The 18275-nt window shown below is 43.2% G+C and overlaps 4 protein-coding genes across 4 annotated transcripts in view; 1 reads left to right on the top strand and 3 right to left on the bottom strand.

Annotated features, from left to right (window-relative positions):
* Nucleotides 1–948, bottom strand: part of ahcyl2b (adenosylhomocysteinase like 2b) — a gene marked incomplete at its 5' end in the record, with an annotated part of 34220 nt that extends 33272 nt beyond the window's left edge. Inside the window, one exon of the mRNA XM_079235947.1 lies at nt 613–948. Within this exon, the coding sequence (XP_079092073.1) occupies nt 613–948 (336 nt within the window). The remainder of the gene's footprint in view (nt 1–612) is intronic.
* Nucleotides 949–1794: 846 nt separating this feature from the next.
* Nucleotides 1795–7502, bottom strand: tmem209 (transmembrane protein 209; the record flags this gene model as incomplete). The annotated part of the gene is made up of 14 exons (XM_079235807.1): nt 1795–2643; nt 2856–2929; nt 3960–4057; nt 4218–4332; nt 4665–4762; nt 4855–4980; nt 5438–5534; nt 5635–5706; nt 5832–6007; nt 6218–6422; nt 6549–6778; nt 6926–7057; nt 7153–7211; nt 7360–7502. The coding sequence occupies 14 exons, from the start codon at nt 7500–7502 to the stop codon at nt 2589–2591; spliced, it is 1680 nt and encodes a 559-aa protein (XP_079091933.1). The 3' UTR covers nt 1795–2588.
* A 633-nt stretch (nt 7503–8135) lies between these two features.
* Nucleotides 8136–13994, bottom strand: prdm4 (PR domain containing 4). Its single transcript, XM_079235904.1, has 11 exons — nt 13917–13994; nt 13659–13774; nt 13326–13514; nt 12360–13109; nt 11937–12086; nt 11552–11670; nt 11380–11465; nt 11153–11280; nt 10440–11036; nt 9973–10141; nt 8136–9836 (listed from the first exon to the last, which is right to left on the bottom strand). Exons 2-11 carry the CDS (start codon nt 13771–13773, stop codon nt 9470–9472), a joined length of 2670 nt encoding a protein of 889 aa, XP_079092030.1. The 5' UTR covers nt 13774; nt 13917–13994; the 3' UTR covers nt 8136–9469.
* Nucleotides 13995–15271: 1277 nt separating this feature from the next.
* On the top strand, nt 15272–15909 carry LOC306752324 (achaete-scute homolog 4-like; the record flags this gene model as incomplete). The annotated part of the gene is made up of 2 exons (XM_079236074.1): nt 15272–15294; nt 15354–15909. 2 exons carry the CDS (start codon nt 15272–15274, stop codon nt 15907–15909), a joined length of 579 nt encoding a protein of 192 aa, XP_079092200.1.
* Nucleotides 15910–18275: the final 2366 nt, after the last annotated feature.

The following is an 18275-nucleotide window of genomic DNA, read 5'->3' as shown; positions in this document are numbered from 1 at the left end:
GCAGGTGTACTCCCAGGAGCACACACCTGCACCAATATGTGCTCTTCTACTTCACTGGATCACTTTCAACTAGCAACTTATAAATCTATGCCAAATAAGATAAACACAACCACACATATCATGCCAGGTCACAACAAGAGGATTACTATTACAAATCAGCAACTTAAGCTTCCAGTAAAGTTAATGACACTGCTTATTTTAGCTAGCATCATATTGTGTAATCTGCATGAGGTATAATGTCCAGGTTATAGTCACATCCAGAAAGCAACAACAGTAAGAGTTAGAAAAAGGGAATAACAACACTTATCCACACAACTTGTGTGAGCAGTTGAATACTTTTATCCAGCTGATGTCCTAAAGATGTAGCGATGTCACCCTCCATAAAAAAGGGTACACCCATTTTGTAAATAGTAGTTATCCCTTATTACACCCTCTACAGTGTTATTAACATCCAGCACCGTAATTAAAAGCGTTAACTGACGCTGGATCAGTTTTGGGGGACCAGCTAGCCTGCTAGCATCGACACACAATGCGAGCTTCTGGTTGCGGCGCATCGGACAGCACCGAGGAGACAGCAGCTCGTGTAATGGTTGAACATGTTTTCTCACTCGCCTTTTTCATTCGCGGAGCCTCGGCCACGGTGCCGTCCCGGTTGACAAAAGCCTCTCCGCCGTTCTGCTGCGGGTCGGTCCGCTTCATGGCCGACGTCTGCGGCATCTTCGCGGGGTTCGGGGTGAGCAAACCCAGGCTGCCTTCCCCGGCTTTCGCGGAGGGCTCCGCTGTTGGGGACGCGGCGGCGGAGAAGCCGGCCTCGTGCGGGTCGTTTCTGCCGAGGGTCTTGATCTCCGAGGTCGGTGTCATCGGGGAGCCGGCCGGTAAGTCTTTGCCGGTGGGGACGTCTTTGAGTTCGACCTCTGCCATTTTCGCTGCCACAACCTGGACTGACATCGCTGCAGTTTCACAAAGTCCTTTTTTTCCCCAACACAAATAGCGAGTCAAGCGGATGTGAGCAGAGGAGCGACTATGTCCAAGTGCATTGTGGTCCTTGTAGTTCGTTCAAGTGTCTCAGTTCCCTACCTTGAGCCAACTCCAATACCAATGACAAGCACACGTCTGACATTTTACATAACATTAGTCAACAGTTAAACCATTGACATACGCACTTTATTTAGCTGACAAGCAGTCACAATCGGCAAAGTGACTACAACTCCCTGCTGGGAAAGCTATACTGCGAACGGCATTGTGGGAAATGACGTTTACAATAAGAGGACCACACTAAACTACAAAACAAGCAACTTATGCCTGACAATGCTGTTTACTCACAGGGCAATCAGAAATAATATTTCTAAATAGTTTCTCTCGGTTTTACACGTGAGAATGAATAGCATCAGGGTGCACATAATGATTTGTATCACACCATGAAGGAATTATTCCATCAAAACAGTGTGTCCTCAACAAATGCTGACAAAACTATTTAATGATGGTATTTGCCAGTCAGCAATGTTTCCCAGCCTCAAGTCTTTTACTGGACATTGCTGCACACGATACTGCATCACATTACAATTCTCTAGAGGTGGATAGCATGCAGTATGTCATGAGGAAACAGGGGCAAGATGGTCAAATCTAAAAAAAATGAACTACAATGCCACCAAGTGGATGCCTTCAATAGTAAAAAAAATAATAATAATAATGATAGATAGATAGATAGATAGATAGATAGATAGATATCATGAGACCGAGGGAAATTAACATACTTTAACAGATTCTTTTCAATATTTTATTGTAAAGTCTTGTCACAATTGAAAAATGGCATCATTGAAAACAAGCAAACATGTGGAGGGTTTGAAATTTAACAAATGGCTTTTGTAAAAGATGTTCTGTTCTCAGAAAAAGACTTTGGTAAATCACAGACTTTTCATTTGTTCTCCATCACATATCAAAAAGAATGAACACTGTACATAGTTGAGTTGCATTGCAGCCTAGTACTATAATAAGCTTCAATAGAACAGAATACTATAATACTTCAATACTTTGTGTATTGCTTCCCTTTTCACAAGTCCAATTTCTGTAGGTGACTTCAAGCATGGCAGGAGCATCCCTACAACAGACGACAACCATTCAACTACAGGGAAAAGAAAAACTGCACACCAAGTTATTGAAGCTGAAGAAACAAAAGTCAAGTCTGCACATACTGTATTTGCATTCGTGTTAAATGGCTCAGAGCCGTTTACAATTCACAAGATACATCTGAGGTATATTATTTACAAGGCTGCCATGATGGTACATTCTCAAAATACAAAAATCCGAAAACCAAGCAAAGTTAAAAAAATACTGCTCTGCAGTGCATCATAAGCACCGTGGTGCAACGTAAATGTGTCCTTAAAATGACAACACACACTGTTACCCATTTGGACACTAAAATTGAGAAGATTTCCAAAAATATGCATTTGTTGTCTGTCAAAAGGCAAGTGCCGCTTCCCATGTGCCCCAGAAAGAGCAGTCCTTAAGACGAGGTTGTAGTCCGACCAGTGTTGAACAAAAATCCACTTGCAGCTTTTTGCTGCTTGGTAAATGATGATCAGTCATCATCAGTTCTCAAATATCCACAAGATGTTCACACCAGAGAGGCCTAGATTTACTCTTCTGCAGAAGAAAAAAGAAAAGCTATTTAATTATCCAGACGACAGGCCAAGTCAAACCGATAATTTTAAAATCAAAATGCAATCTGTGCTTTGGTGTTTTACCTTTTTTTTTATTTTTAAGAATCAATATGTCCTTACACTCTGAAATGGCATATAGTATACGAGCTAAACGGTATTTGACAGGAAAGTAGTAGCAGAAGTAGAAGTACTCACCCCAGCATCCCTGACTCCTTAGTCTTAATGAGATAGAGGAACATTAGGATTGTGTGGAACAGGTTGTTCCTGCCCTATAATAGAAATAAAGATGTGTTCCTGTCATTGCAATCAAAGCATTTCAGTAGAGGAAGACCTGCTGATTAGTTATTTAATACGACTGCATTTCTTGGCTTTTCTCAGGGATATTTTGTCACATATGGGGGATTACTGGTAAGAAGAAGGTCGCTAGATACAAAGCTCTCAATGCGTTATCAGTGTATACAAGTCCTGTGGATCTTTGAACTTATTAAATCAATTGACTCTTAATTGAGAGGAACAATTAGTTGATGCGGTTGAACCCAGGCTTACAAGCAAACAAAAAGAGGGGCAAAAATATTTGGTGTTAATATTGCCCCTGCTTATTGGCTGGGGATTACAGAGCAATGTGGGGCCCAGAGACTGAGGCCCAGAGAAGTCCTGAACACGGCAAAACAAAAGGAAAAGAGATTACAGGCACAGGGCAGGACACACACACACACACACACACACACACACACACACACACACACACACACACACACACACACACACACACACACACACACACACACACACACACACACACACACACACACACACGATTTATGACTAGCGGGTCATAAGTAATGATTAAGAGGAATTATTTTTTGCCGTGCATTGTTTTGGGGGAAACTGCTGCATATTACACCTGTGGATTCTAACCATGAACAAGCGAGTTGACAAGTATACAGAATGCTGATGAACCAGATTTATTTCTCCAATGTCTTGTGTGTTCAGGTGTACTGATTTAGGATATCATGTCTCATTGTTAGAACAGAGGGTTACATTGCTTCCACGGTTATGTTTATGTGCATTGTATTTATCACATTGCATTTTAGAAGCATTTGGCAAGTTCAATTTGAGTTACAGTGCCACCTCAGTGACACCTATGAATAGCACAACTTAGAAAACTGACTTCTCTTGGGATTTGACTTAAAGCCAGTAAGGGCAAAATAAGAGAGCAAGCTGTTTTGTAAGATCCTAAAAATATAGAGACATTTTGGAGAAAAAAAGAATAAGAACACTGTTTTTTTTTGCCGTCACCTTGGGTAAACTGTAGATATGTCCCTGGTAGATGAGCTGGTAGTGAGGGGGAGTTGTGCTGCTTTGGTGGATGCAGAAGAGGCTCTCCTTGGTAACATCTATGAGTTACACAAAAAGGGACAAAAGAACTGAAACAGCGGGAAGAAGTTACAATAGAAAGTAAATGCTGGGTTTCAAGAGTAGGAAGAATACAGTGAAAATCACAAACATAAAAAAAAAAAAGTTCTTCCTGTTTCTCCAGTGTGTGGGTGCACTTACCAGGTTTGTCTGGGGTGTGGCTGAAGTGCTGAGAAGTGAAAGTCTTCCCGTCTGGGTACTTTGGATGTGGAGGCAGTCTGGAGTCCAAGTATGTACAAAACATGTGCATGAGGATCTAGAGGGATAAAAAAACAAAATGAAAGAGAGGTATTTGGCCAACATCCCCCATTGATGAGGAAAGCCACCCAGACTGCAGCACAGACCCTGCAGTCAAGACTCAAAGAAGGCTGTGAAAAATTGTGTTACAATTTGTCTTATCCCCTAGAAGTTTGTAAATAAGAAAAACGAAAACCCTTTTGATGACAAGGTCGGACACAACAAGGCATTTGAGGACATCAAACCTGTGATGTTTATGTTTCACAATTTGCTGGCCTATTATGGACTAAATGAGTAATCAAGTAAATATCTTGATGCACCACAAGCTTGGTGTGATTGTGTGTCACTCACAGCACAGTCAGTGGGGAGGTCGGTGTCCCACTTCCTGTTCTTCAGATTACCACCACCGTTCCAGCGAAAGGAGCTCATGCAGCCGCTGTGCGCCAGCTCTGACAGGACAGAATACAGGAAGCATATGAAAAACATACATTTATAAGAAATACAAAAATGTCTTCCAAAATCATAATATTGTTGAACCTACCCTTAACGCGATCCACTAGATACTCCTGGTTGGGAGTGATGTCCAGATACTGAACAATAGAGTTTATAGTGTGGATGGATGAGGCTTTCATCAATGCTGCCTGTTTCAGGCTGCTTATGCTGGCCTCTGGTGGGGGAAAGAAGGAAAACAACCAAGACGTCGAAATCACAGTCAGATTTAAGTAATTTCCATATTACATCATTGTTTTTTATATACAATGTATAAAGTTCCCAAAACAAATTGCTATCTCGCATGTACATGTTCATTTAAATGTTTGATGAAATTAAGAAAAACACACAAAAAAAATCATCTCTGCATTTAAATGGCCAAGTGCTTTAGCACGTTATTTGTATTATGTTTCTAAAAGGTTTTAGTTCTCACTATGGTTGAGTAATAAGCAGCTTTACTTATTTTAACGTTTTCATTTAGTGGAATTCATACAAAATATCTCACAAAAATCTAACATTTCTAAGACACGTTTATATTCTTTGGTCCTGTAATGTCTGGCACTTTTCATTGAAACCAATAGCAGTACGAGGACAAAGCACATGTCCAAAGACTCATGTTCCCTGAGACGGTTTACCTCCAATCTGGAGCTCAGGGCAGCCCATCCTCCTGAGCTGGCTGTTGACAGAGTCTGTTTCCTTGACCAAGGGGACCAAGATGGTGTCACTGATCCACTACAAAAGACAAAAAATAGATTTATTTTCAGATGTATTTGTTTACTCAAGTCAAGTGTTTTTTTTTTAAACGGTATGTAGTTCTGCAAATAACACTCACATTTCTAAGCTTGGCTGTCCAGCTATCAATGCGGTCCACTACAGGACGACTGGTGGTGATTCTGGCCCAGACCTACACAACAGGAAGGGAAAAAATATATAATTTCATGGTAATTATACATTTCACACAGTCAGACTGGCATGTCTCAATCAATATTATTTTACTGATTTGGGCAAAAACAATGTATCTATACAGACCTCTTCTGCAGCCTGCTTGGAGCCCAGGTCTGTCTCATCCTTGTGGGCAGACGGAGCCAGAGAGCGACAGGCCGGCTGGTACAGGAACTTCCTCAGGCTCTGGGCGTAATCTCCCACTGAGCGGTTGTAGTTCCAAAATGTTGGGCTGTGGCTCGGAGAGACAGACTCTGGACTTCCTGTAGTGAGGATCAGATCATTCTATGATCACATGTTTTTCCACATTTACTAAGACTGAGATAATAATTACAAATCATCTAAAGAATTGATTGTCAAAATCTTGTAAAAACAACCTTTTGTCTTTATCTGTCCGTCTCATTTAGTGACTCTGGAGTGTCCTGCTCCATTTATATTAAGAATAGAGTTCCGACAACACTTGCATACTTTACCTAACTGGCTGCGATGACTCCTCTCCTCCTCTGTGCGGAGGAACCTCTCCAGGCTTTTTAGATCCTCCATGTAGTCCTCCTTGCTTCCAGGCGAGTTAAACACAGAGGGGGATGTGCGATATCGAGCTCTCAAGCTGGAACCTTCTGCTGGTCCAATGCTGCTGGGGTAGGGAGAGGAGCCAGAGGAGGTACTGTAGTTCAACACCTGAGAAAGGAAGAACGTAATGCACTTAATGTGAAGAGGGAGGATTACTACTGAGGAAATGCATCAATTGCAATGACCCACCACATATCTCCAAGCTATGCAAGATAAGCAATGTAATGGACATACCTTTCCAAAGGCCAATGAGGGAGAAAAGGGCCCCCCTGCACTGTTTGGGGTGGATGGGCTACCGAGAGGAGGGCTGTACCCGGGTACACAGCTCGGAGAGAACTTAGGGCTGGTGGTGGCCGGCCGTGATGGGCTGAAACTCAGCACGCTCTGGCCCTGCAGGGGAGATGACTGGGCCGGGACTGGGGTCTCTTTTTTTTCTGGCTTTTGTGGCGGAGAGACCTGAATACCTGCAAGGGGACAGACAATAACCATCATACATGATAAGTCTCATACTCAAAATCTAACACCCAAAGTGTGTTAACATGAATCTAATAGAAAATAAACTAAAGTGAAAAATACAAAATCTGCAGGAAAAAAAACAAACAGAGCCTTACTTGTGTTTCTCAGACCCAGTAGGTGATGCTGCGCAGGGGATACAGCAATGGTGGAGGGAGCCATTGTGTATTTGAAATATTTCCAGAAGTCAAAAAGGGCATTGAGGCTAAATAGAGAGGCTAGCACCAGTTCTGTAAACAAGGAGAGCAGAGAAGGACATACTTAACATAATTTAATTGAAAAACATTTTACACCCTTCTAACTCCAACAGAAAGTGGGAACTCACCAATATACCAGATAGGCCAGTAGGTGATGTTATAGTATTGGCTCAGCAATTTCCCTGACCTAAAAAAAAAGTAAACAAGATACACATATCATTTCAACGTGCAATGGACGAGTTGGGAGATTGGGGGGTGGGGGGCGGGTACACTAAAACAGTGCAGCATTACAAATGGTTGCAGGACAGCTGACTATTGAACTTCGAGCCACTTACATTTCAGTGTAAAGCATTCCAGCTAGAGACACGTTGAGAACAGCCCAGGCCAGGACCACCTGACGAGCCTGTTCCTCCCTCCTCATCCTCAGCGCCCTGTCTATCATACTGGGCATCCCGTCCTTCGATGGGGTTAACATCATTAGATCTGTTCTGTTCAGGCTGAGAAAAGGAGCAGAGGAGAAACACTGTGAGACAAAGCGAGCATGCAGTGAGCTACATCCAGGAAGAGATTAAATAAAGCCCTAAAAGGTACTACTGACACTTAGCGTGAGTTACAGAGCAGAACACGATCATTCAGATAGACAACGAATCACACGATGTGGCGCAACAACTGCATGACTGACAGCTCGAAGTAACGTTCAAGCACTTAGCCCACCTGCTAGCTAAACGGTAAGCTAAAGTTAGCTAGCTTACATATAAACAATACAAAAACTGCAGGGGAAGTGTGGTTTCAGTGTAAATATCAACAACCAAAAAAAAGAGTTGTATACCAAAGTGATATAACGAAAAACCACATACAACATGTAAAAAATGTTAATAATTCATACCACGCGAAAGTGAATGACAACTGCGGCGCTGCATATTTTGTACTTTAACCGGATGTTGTCATTCGTACTTCCGATCGCAGCAGTAGCGCGTACAGTTCTTCTTCGTTTTTTAGGTTTATTGGCGGTTGGTGCATTACTGCCACCAACTGGTATGGAGTGTGGATCAGGAGGTCCAATGATCTGCAGTCTGTGATCGTTATAGTTAAAAACCAATATAGACACAAGAAAATGATAGAGCCATTTATGTGGTAATCCATGTTTACAACTCTGTCACGTACTTCAGTTGACAACATGAAACAGCTGTAAATGACATACATAATTTAACTATAACATTAAGTCAACATTCACACAATGAGGATTATCACAACAATGCCCAGGTTCCTGTTTCAAAGAGGTTCACTTCCATTCACACAGAAATACAATTAATTTTTTTATTTATAAAAATCCTGGTTTTAATAAATAAATAATGGCCACGGCCATTTAGCAGTTACATATCAGGACTAATATGCAAGAATATGGCATCAGACATTTGAATTGACATTATTGTGCAACTACAAATGAATATCAAGCATTCATCCCATGTTATCGAGTAAGACAAAAAAGAAATAGCGTGATTAACAATGAAATGTAGCTTAATGAATCCCATCAACCAATATTAAACAGGCCTGAGTTGAATGAAAATGTTGTAAAAAAAAAAATACAGTCAGATCTTTATGAGTCGTATTTCACCAGCACTGATATGCTTGGGTGAGACTTAACATATATTGATAGAAAAATTCAGATTATGTAAAATGTGGCTATTAAAAAGTATTTACTGTGCAATCAAATAAATCACCACCTTAACGTGGTGGAGGGGTTTGTGTTGTAGTTGCAAGACCAGGGAGGGAAGCTCACCCGCGACCATCTGGAGGACAGGCCTCGACACACAAAAACGCCCTGTGGGCCCACGGCCTCGCAGGGATAGGCATTAGGGTCAGGTGCACTGTGATCAGGGCAGTAGGCAAAGGCAGAGGCTAGGCATGCTGACCCCATGGCATCGCAGACTGGCTCTAGCGCCGTAGAACGCGACCTCTCTGGCGTGGAAGGAACTGGAGCTGGTGCAGGAGGAGGAATGGTACCAACTAGATATATCATTGGGCGAACCTCCACGCTTAGCATTTGTTCTGCAACAAAACTCCTGGAGAGGGGCTGGACTTTAGTCCTCATCACAAGTGAGGGTAAGAACGGAGAGTGAGGTAGACAGGCGGATCGATGCGACATCAGCAGTGATACAGGCGTTGCACCGGAGCGTTGTCGTGACGAGGGAGCCGAGTCAGAAGGCAAAGCTCTCGGTTTACCAGTCCAGCTACGTTCCTACCCTCACCTCGGATCAAGAGATCTGGGTAGCGAGTGGCCAACAGAATGACATCGACAAGATATTGGAATGGATGAAATGTAAGAGGCTGCAACTTAAATTTGACAAAGTATCTGATAATTGGCAAAAAATAGAGCACTACTACAGCATTATTACTGTAGTAAGGCATATAAATAAACAAGACATCTCAAAAGGCACTGTGTTGTCAATGAGGGGGTGACGGGGACTTTTCAGAGTTATATCCTCCAACATCTAAACCACGGTCTTCGTTGCTGGCTGAGTCTACAAGTCTCTCTCCTCCTCTTCCCTGACCATCACCATCCTCTTCCTCCTCCTCTTCCTCTTCATCATCATCTTCCTCATCCAATTCCTGCTCCTTACGAGACGCTCTTTCCGTCTTGGGCCCTTTGCATATCTTGAGGTGGCGGGTGAGGTGGTATTTGGTGAGGAAAGCTTTGTGGCATTTCTCACAGACAAAGTCTCTTCGGCCCTCGTGAGAGTTCATGTGCTTCTTCAGGTGGTTGGTCTTGAGAAAGTGTTTGTTGCACTTCGGGCACTGTATGCGGCGCTCACTGTGGTAGAAAAAAGAAACCGCATTATATAACGGCTATCGCCGCAAAGCTGACCACGATCTTTAGGGCTGCCAACTCATAAAATAACGGTTTAATTCTACAGCTTTGTCGAAAATGCAATACAGGAGATACATACTGTGTGTGAGAGAACATGTGTTGTTTCAGGTCAGGTTTCCTGATGAACGCTCGGTCACAAAGGTCACACTTGAGCTTCTCTGCGCCGGTATGGATGAGCATATGCGATGCCACATGGGATTTCTGGGTAAACAACTTCTCGCAAATTGTGCATCTGTAGTTCTTCTGACCTGTTGCAAGGGGGGAAGAAAAAGAGTTTCAGAGGTTGCAAATGTTTTAAAGCAAAAGTTTGACATTTAGGGAAATACACTTTACTGTATCGATCTACTCAAAAGTGGTAAAGCGTGCTGTGAATTAGCTGGTCATTTATTATTTTCCTTTGGAGGTGCACTCACTCACTTGTCAGACACGTCTGTCTAGGAAAAAAACTTAACTATGTATAAGTGACTTATTATAAGTATGACAGCTGAGTAGACAAATGTTCCCAAAAATCAAACCAGCTTCCATTTCAATGATCCCTGTACACACCTGTGTGAATCTTGAGGTGCATCCTGAGGTTGCTGGGATCGCTGAAGGCCTTACTGCAGTATTCACACTTGTGAGGTTTCATCCCCACGTGTCCCATGAAGTGCACGTTGAGCTTTGTAGATGTGCGAAAAGCCCCGGAACACATGCTGCATTTGAATTTCCTCTCCCGGACATGACCCTGACCTTTTGCTTTGGAGGTAACATTATTAGAGTTTATATGACTGCCGGCCATGCCGCTGTTGTTGTCACTGTTTGTTTGTCCTGCAGCCTGGGTGTGGCAGGGCCATGGGGAAGAGGAGGAGCTTGAGTTCCCATTAGTCAGCTTCTCTTCCCGGTGAGTGTGTTGCTCTTGCTGTGGTTGTTGCTCTTGCTGTTGCTGTGGTTGTTGCTCTTGCTCTTGCTGTTGCTGCTGCTGCTGCTGCTGCTGCTGCTGCTGCTGTTGCTGTGAGTGGTCCTGCTGCGATGGGCTGTGGCTGTGAGGAGGTTGGTTATGGCTGTGGTTACTGTTATGGCTATCAAGATGAGACTTGAGCTCAGAGAAAGTAGAGCATTCTTTGCCACAATGGCAGATCTGTCCCTCGGGGACCTGCGGAACACCTGTGAAGACATAAAAGATGGCGGCATGGTCAACGTTGATCAATGGATAACAAGTGGATCGGTGTAGCTTCTTTAAAATATCAAGACTACACATGTGTAATCATGGGTCAGCTCACCCATCAGCCTGCAGTAGTCTCTGCTGTAATAGAAGAGCAGCTGCTGGTCCGGGTGGATCTCTGTGGTTGTACAGAAGAACAGTTTGCCGTTGGCAGGGTATGCCACCAGGTTCGGTTCCTCGCGGGTTCTAAACACACATCCATAAACACAGCAACCAGGGACTATTATTAACCTGTTAACCAGACTGAAGTGCACATCTTTATCCTACTCCAGCTCTGTGTCATACCTTGCTCTGCGGACAAACATCATCCAGTTGCACTCATTCTCATCTGTTGTCACAATGTAGAATTCCAGCACATTGTTGTGGTACATCTGAAATAGATAAATGGGTTAATCTACTTATAATGGTTTTGGACTGACTGTGACAACCCACGTCCAACCAAAATCACTGCACGGACCTTCCATATTTGTGGTGTGTCCTTTTCTGGCCAATCAGAGAGGTCAACGTTGCTACAGTGCTGGCCCACCATCGGCCCAAAGCAGGTCCTTGGAGGAATGACATCCCGTGCAAAAACTCCTGAGGGAGGGGGGTGTGTGCAAAGGCCCATTTCGTCAGTAACATAATTGATGGTCTGCAAAAAATGAATTGTTGACCTATGTACAACCTACTTTAAAGTAAATTAATATAAAAAGGCATAATACAGGTTAATAGTGCTTTTACTTTTACCTTGAAGTAGCAGATACAAAAACGTAGCACAATATTAAAGAGGTTCTATGTTAAATGCAAGAATTTGTGTGTTTTAAAATTCCATCTTGGAATCCAGAGTGTGTTTATCCTCTTACCAAGCGGTTCGTCTGCTACTGAGATGCGCAGGCACAGTTGACGCGGCAGAGAGAGGCGAGCCCGGCTTTGGATCGGCGTGTCAGAGATGAAGGTGACTGGGCCATGCTCCGGGCAGTCTGAGGTATACGAGCGCTCACACAGAGTGCACCCTGGGAGACAGTCAAAGCACGAAAGTCACTTATACTTACTACCAAGTCATGTACTTTCTTAATGAAACCAGTGCCACTTAAATAATCTATGACTGCTTTTTAAAATGACTTGTTTTTAAATGATATATTTCAGTGAAATAATAATGTTTTCCGAATCTTCCTCGCTGTATATGATTCCCAACACCTTAGTCAGATCTAGAAAACACCATTTTCAAATCCATTGATCCACTTTTTTTTAACCCTCTGAAGAAATTATTAAAACTACACACTCACAGATGGTGTAAGCAGAGACCATGTTCTCCTTGTTGGAGGTAGAATCCTCGAGCTGCAGGGTGGAGTTGACCAGCACCAGGTTGTTTTCTGGCCCCAACGACACCTCTGCAGTGATGGGGGACACATTCACTGCCTCCAGTCCCATCCCAGAGTGCCCATGGAGTCCCTGGCTGGACATAGAGCCAGCGAGCACCACACTGACAATGCCGGAGTTCAACTCCCGATTTGAGTGGAGCTGCTCCCCGAGTCCTCCTGGTCCTCCTCCCCTAGTGTTGCCCACTCGGCCCCCCATATGAACCTGCTCCATCACCACCGGTAGTTCAAGAACACGGGGTACATGGAGGGGCATCACCCCGCCAGATGAGTTCACCCCAGTCAATCCCTCATGTGGCTGAGGCTGTCTTCCCCCACCGAGCTGCTGTTGGGTGTCAGACACCACCACCACCACTCCGTCCATGGTGGCCAGTTCCTCACCCATCTGGTCCGGGGACATGGGGCTGCTGACACGTGACTCCATGGCCAATCCTGTAGAGTCCAGCTCATGAGCACCAGTCTGGTGGAGGTCTCCCTGGCCACTCACCTGTCTGGAGTCCATGGGCACCAGGCCCTGCTCCAGTGGGCCTCCGGGGCCACTGTAGGGATCAAGACCTGAGGGATTGTTGCTGGACACCGAAAGGGTCCCATCCATGTTAAGGCTGCTGGGATGGATATATTGAGGTGGTGGACGGTCTGCCAGATAGGACAGGATACCTACAGCAGGGACGAAAGAGGGAACATAATCAGCACAAAAAGTAAGCATGCATTTTTCATTAACTTAAATATGTTGAGTAAAATACCAAGGAGGATGGCTACACTTCAAATTAGAACATCCGTGATAAAGACCATTTCAACTATCATCCACACTCCAGATTGATCCTTTCAACACAGACAGATGAGTTGTATATCTCACACAAAAAGAGAACCCACCTGGCAATATGTGTCGGAAGTAGCTGCTCTCCAGGTGGGGGTATGGAGGCGGCGGCAAAGAGTAGTTCCTCTCTGGCAGACCGCACATCACTCCTCTGTCACTCAGCGGACCCATGGGGAGCATCAGCGAGAGGGCAGAGGGAAGGGAGCCCAGGGAGGGACCCAGGCTGGGGATGGCCACCGACATGCCTGAGCCACAATAAAAGAGGCAAGAGGAACAAATAATGCTGAATGGGTAATGCTTGGTGTCTCAACAGTTGGTCTGGTGCGTTAGCTCTACTGTACTTAGCACAGCTCGAGCAAACAGGCCTGGCCGGGCGGTGTCTTTCCTACCTGCAGTGGGGATGGGGTTGTGTGTCGGGGAGGAGGGCAGACCCAGGTGGCTGGCACTCACCGAGGGCACACTGAGCTGGTCCATGCCCACAGGACTCAGGTTCATGTCGTTCATCCTGGAGGTAACCAGCACACGGAGCAACGAGACAGCAAGTCAAATGACATCCACACAATTAGCTGCTTGTTTAAGTTTCGGGTTGTTATTCAGACACAGGTAGAACACACGCTGCGTTAGCTCGACGTTAAGTTAACAGTTACCTGAATTCAATAGCGGATGTCCGTCCGTAACCGTGTACTGCTGAATGGTGCCTTCACGTGTCTCTCCCTGGAAAACAAAGCACCTGACGTGAAAACAACTTAGCAGCAGTTAGCACGCAATTCAAAACGCCAGTAAGCGAAACATCAGCCAGTGTTGTGACACAGCTAACGTTAACGTTAGCTTGGGCAACTTGCACCTCAATACATGGTCACAACAGAGAATTAAGACGCGTTAATACGTTAATAATAAAAGAACGCCCGTCACGACAGACCAGGACGCTTCGTTACGAAAAAATACTGACTGTGTGAAAAGGAAGATGCCTTGAAAACAACAATATACCAGCACAATACCTCCCTGAACGGGGCCATGATGGTTTACTGCCCATTGCGCGCATGCGCGCTTGCGCTGTGAGAATGGAGCGTTTGTGGCTGATCACTGGTCAGTTCTTCTGTGCTTCACTCTCCGGATTCACAAAAAAAGAAAAGCGGCCAAAGTAAAAGTGTTAATGTTAATTTTGCTGTTTTGGGATTGTTTTAAAAGACTACCTACACTTTTTACGGAGGGATTTATTGTCTGACTGACTATACTATTTTTTTGTGCGAGCTAAAATGGACTGAATTCTGAAAGAAGCCCGGGTTCGTACACCTGAGCGTGAGGCTATAAGCATGCTCAAGGGAGTACACCTGGCGTGATATTATAAATCACTAGTTCAAGAATACAGTTGAACAATACTTTATACTTCCCAATTTGTCTCAAAAAAAGTCCTAACAATTGCAACTATAACATATTAATCACAGGTTATCACATTTTTTGTAATACCCTAAATCCCATAATGTGAACACTAAAACATTGAGCACTCAACAATTCATCAATTCCATATGTGATTTCTGCTCATTCTCCTTTGCATTATCATTTCATAAATCTTTGAAATTACATAATTGCAGATAAATTGATGGTGAACTGCATTAAAATGCAACAAGATAATCTGTTGACAATACATATATCTTGAATCTTGAATCTCCAACATGTTTTTATTGATATACAGGCTATTTGTTTTATGTTTACAATCAAAAAGTCAGTTATTTCAAGCCCATATAGTTTGCCTTATACCTTCATGATAAGATTTGCTTCACAGTGTCAACGGAAGGAAGACAACGTTTTGTAAACAGTTTAATCTTGATGAGAAAGTCATAGCTGCATCTCCGCCCACCATGCACTGCCTCAAAATGCCAACAAACAAGTTGACACACAGACCGACTAAGTCTCGATGAAGGAGTTCCGACTTATATTAAAGACTGAATCATATGCTGGCGAGATTTAAAAGGAAACTTATTTTTTCCTCCCGAAAACCGAGATGACTGTGAGGAGACTATCGGGGTAAGTTGCATCGATGGTGCACAATTAATTGCATGCATTTTACAGCTGTTTTATCTTAGATTGTCTCCTTTTTTTATTCTCAGAGAAATGTCTTATCACAGTAAGGAGTTAAAGGAGCATATTCCATATGTCCCTCCACTGGCTCTCCACGGCTTCTCCGTGGACAAAAGCGGAGCACACTACAAGGATGCGCTACGACTTGGGCTGCCCTTCCACATCGACGCTGCATACCTCGACCCTGTGCACGGCCAGAGGTCACCCTACAGACGATTATCATATTTCCCCTTTCACGTCCCGCTCGGTGTGTGTGATTATTCCTTCGAGCCTGCATTCATCCGGAAAAGGAACGAAAGGGAGCGGCATCGCGTGCGCTGCGTTAACGAAGGTTACGCGCGGCTCAGGGAGCATCTCCCGCAGGAATTTGAGGACAAACGGCTCAGCAAAGTGGAAACCCTGCGGGCGGCTATCGATTATATTAAACAGCTGCAGAACCTGCTGGATTTAAACGCGCCCGGGGTGGAGATGCCACTTGGAGACGCGCGGAACTTCTGCAGAGGACAGACTGCAATAGTGATGGAGAATCCCAAACTGGCTTCAACGACAGTGGGGGAATAGTTTACTAGCTCGAACTCTCTCGCTCTCTGTGATATAAAGTGCATTCATGCAATTGTTAAGAAAGTAAAAAACATGCGTAATTGACACAATTTCCAATGTCTGATTTTATTCCAAAGAGTTGAGCATAAACATCAGAGAAAGCAGTTCAGTTGAGATGGATATTAGACGCAAAATCGCAATGAATGATAGCATTTTGTTGCATGTAATACTTCATGTTGATGTACTGGTGGTGAGGGTTATGTTGGTAGTTGTTATTACTGGGTGTGGATTTGAAACACTTACAACACAAATGAAAAATGCAGTAATCTAAATCGTAACCATCTATTATAAACTACGAGGTGAATAATACACAAATATATATTGACTATTTTGTGGGACATTTGACGATTTGAGCACCTCGATTAATTTACTGCAGGTCCAGCCACTTTTATTTTTTCTGAACACATTTTTTCATTTTAATAAATTATTGTAAATTTAACCAATTTTCTTTTGATATTATAAATAATTTCCATAGCTACATAAAGGATGGGTCCAACAATGCAAGGCCATGCAGTAATCTAAAGTTTTGGTTAATTCAAATGTAATGGACAACATTGTCATAGCAGGAGCAGCACAGGTGTAGGTCATATTAATTAGTACACTTAAATGTAATGCAGCCGTTTAATCATGTTATTAATCACAGCTGTGATTTCCTGCTATGACATTGAAATGTCTCCAAAGAACAAGGCTTATTCCGTCTGAAACTGATACTCTTGTGTCATGTTCCAGTTTTGTCCGAGTGAACATTGAATTACGGTAATAGAGGCTTAACTGGCCCCTAAAGCACAGAAATGGCACCTCAAAACACAAGCGTCTGTTCAGAAGAGTTACCTGCAGCTTCAAAGACCACCTATACCTGCTGTGTTCTACATCTCCGGGCTCTCAGGAAGTTTTCTCTAATAGCTGAAGGAATGCACTTATCAGGGAGACCTTGTGTGTTTATACTTCCAACCTCCGCTGACCTGCACAGCTCACAATTTCAGATTTTCAGAAATACTAAAACCACAAATGGGCGGGGGAGTAAACACACAATATACATGTAAAAAGGGCTCGGAGAGACCAGCAGAGTGCAGTTCAAGTGAACTGTGCTGGTATGGAAGAATGGCATTGACAGCCACAAAGGCGTGACATACCATAACAAAAGCTGTTTGGCTGTGCAATATGTGAATAAGACCCAATAATTAGCCAAGTGCTGGTACCCTGGGCTTGATGGTTCAGTGGCACTGTGAAGAGTGAGAACATGAAACTACTTAAATGAAAGCCTCATGCCATAATGGATGTTTTCTCCCCTGATGCAGGCTGATTCTAATCAGTTTCCATCACTGATTGGATGCAGGCATTGCTATACTTTACTGGAAAGGTTGTTGATGCATGCTTGTGATTTAAAACAGTCGACACTGCATACAGTCTACTATCAAATGAGAGCTCAGACTACCAACAGCATCTCCTCCACACGGACAGGCAAAGTCACAGCGTCACCATGGACCTCGGAGTAAACATGGAGACGACAACTGCCATTCAGACAGATTAGATTTCTATATCAGGCCTGTGAATTGTGTTTAATGTTTAAGGCTGCAGATTTGTGCGGTGCAGGAGAGGAAATACTTGCAAACATGCACGACGACTTAGATAGATAAAGTTTATCAGTCGATGTACGATCAGTGCAGGACCACCGGGAAAGGTGGCTGCGACATGTCGAGACAGAGAGCCCACATTCAGAGACGGAAACGGAACAACAGGACACACAGGGATGCAGGGTTGTACTGTATTAATACACTTCAGCCTAAAATCTGGAAATTGCATTTTAACACAGTGTACTTCCTTGAGTGCTTATTATTTATCTAAATTAAAAAAAAAACATTTTAAAAACGAATTAGAGAATTAATTTCCAAAAAAAAGTGTCAATTTTGCAACTCATCATTGCCAATAGACAATAGAATCGTAATGTAACGTATGGTATGTTGATTTAACTTTTACATTACAATTACATTGAATTTGTATGGGGAAATCCCAAAGTATTTGTTATTTGAGTTATTTGAGTGAAGAAATTTAAATCCAATAATCCAATTTTCAAATACTCAAATGGGCAAAACATGGGAAAAGTGTGTGTACAGTGGAACATATTCAAATATGAATTCAAATTTGAAAATGTAAATGCAAAATAAATAATGTAACCGGATTTCACATTTATGCAAACAATATATATGTAAAAATGAAAAAGCTATTTTCTAACCACTTGTTATTATAGCGTTATTGTGGAATTACATTTTCAATCATTTTAATAAAGTCCCCTATGGTCTTCCATACACTTCAGTAAAACTGATTTG

Source organism: Taurulus bubalis (genome assembly GCF_910589615.1).
Source record: "Taurulus bubalis genome assembly, chromosome: 20".
Lineage (NCBI taxonomy): Eukaryota > Metazoa > Chordata > Actinopteri > Perciformes > Cottidae > Taurulus > Taurulus bubalis.
Note: the sequence above shows the minus strand (reverse complement) of the source record. Positions and strands in the feature narration are given on the sequence as shown.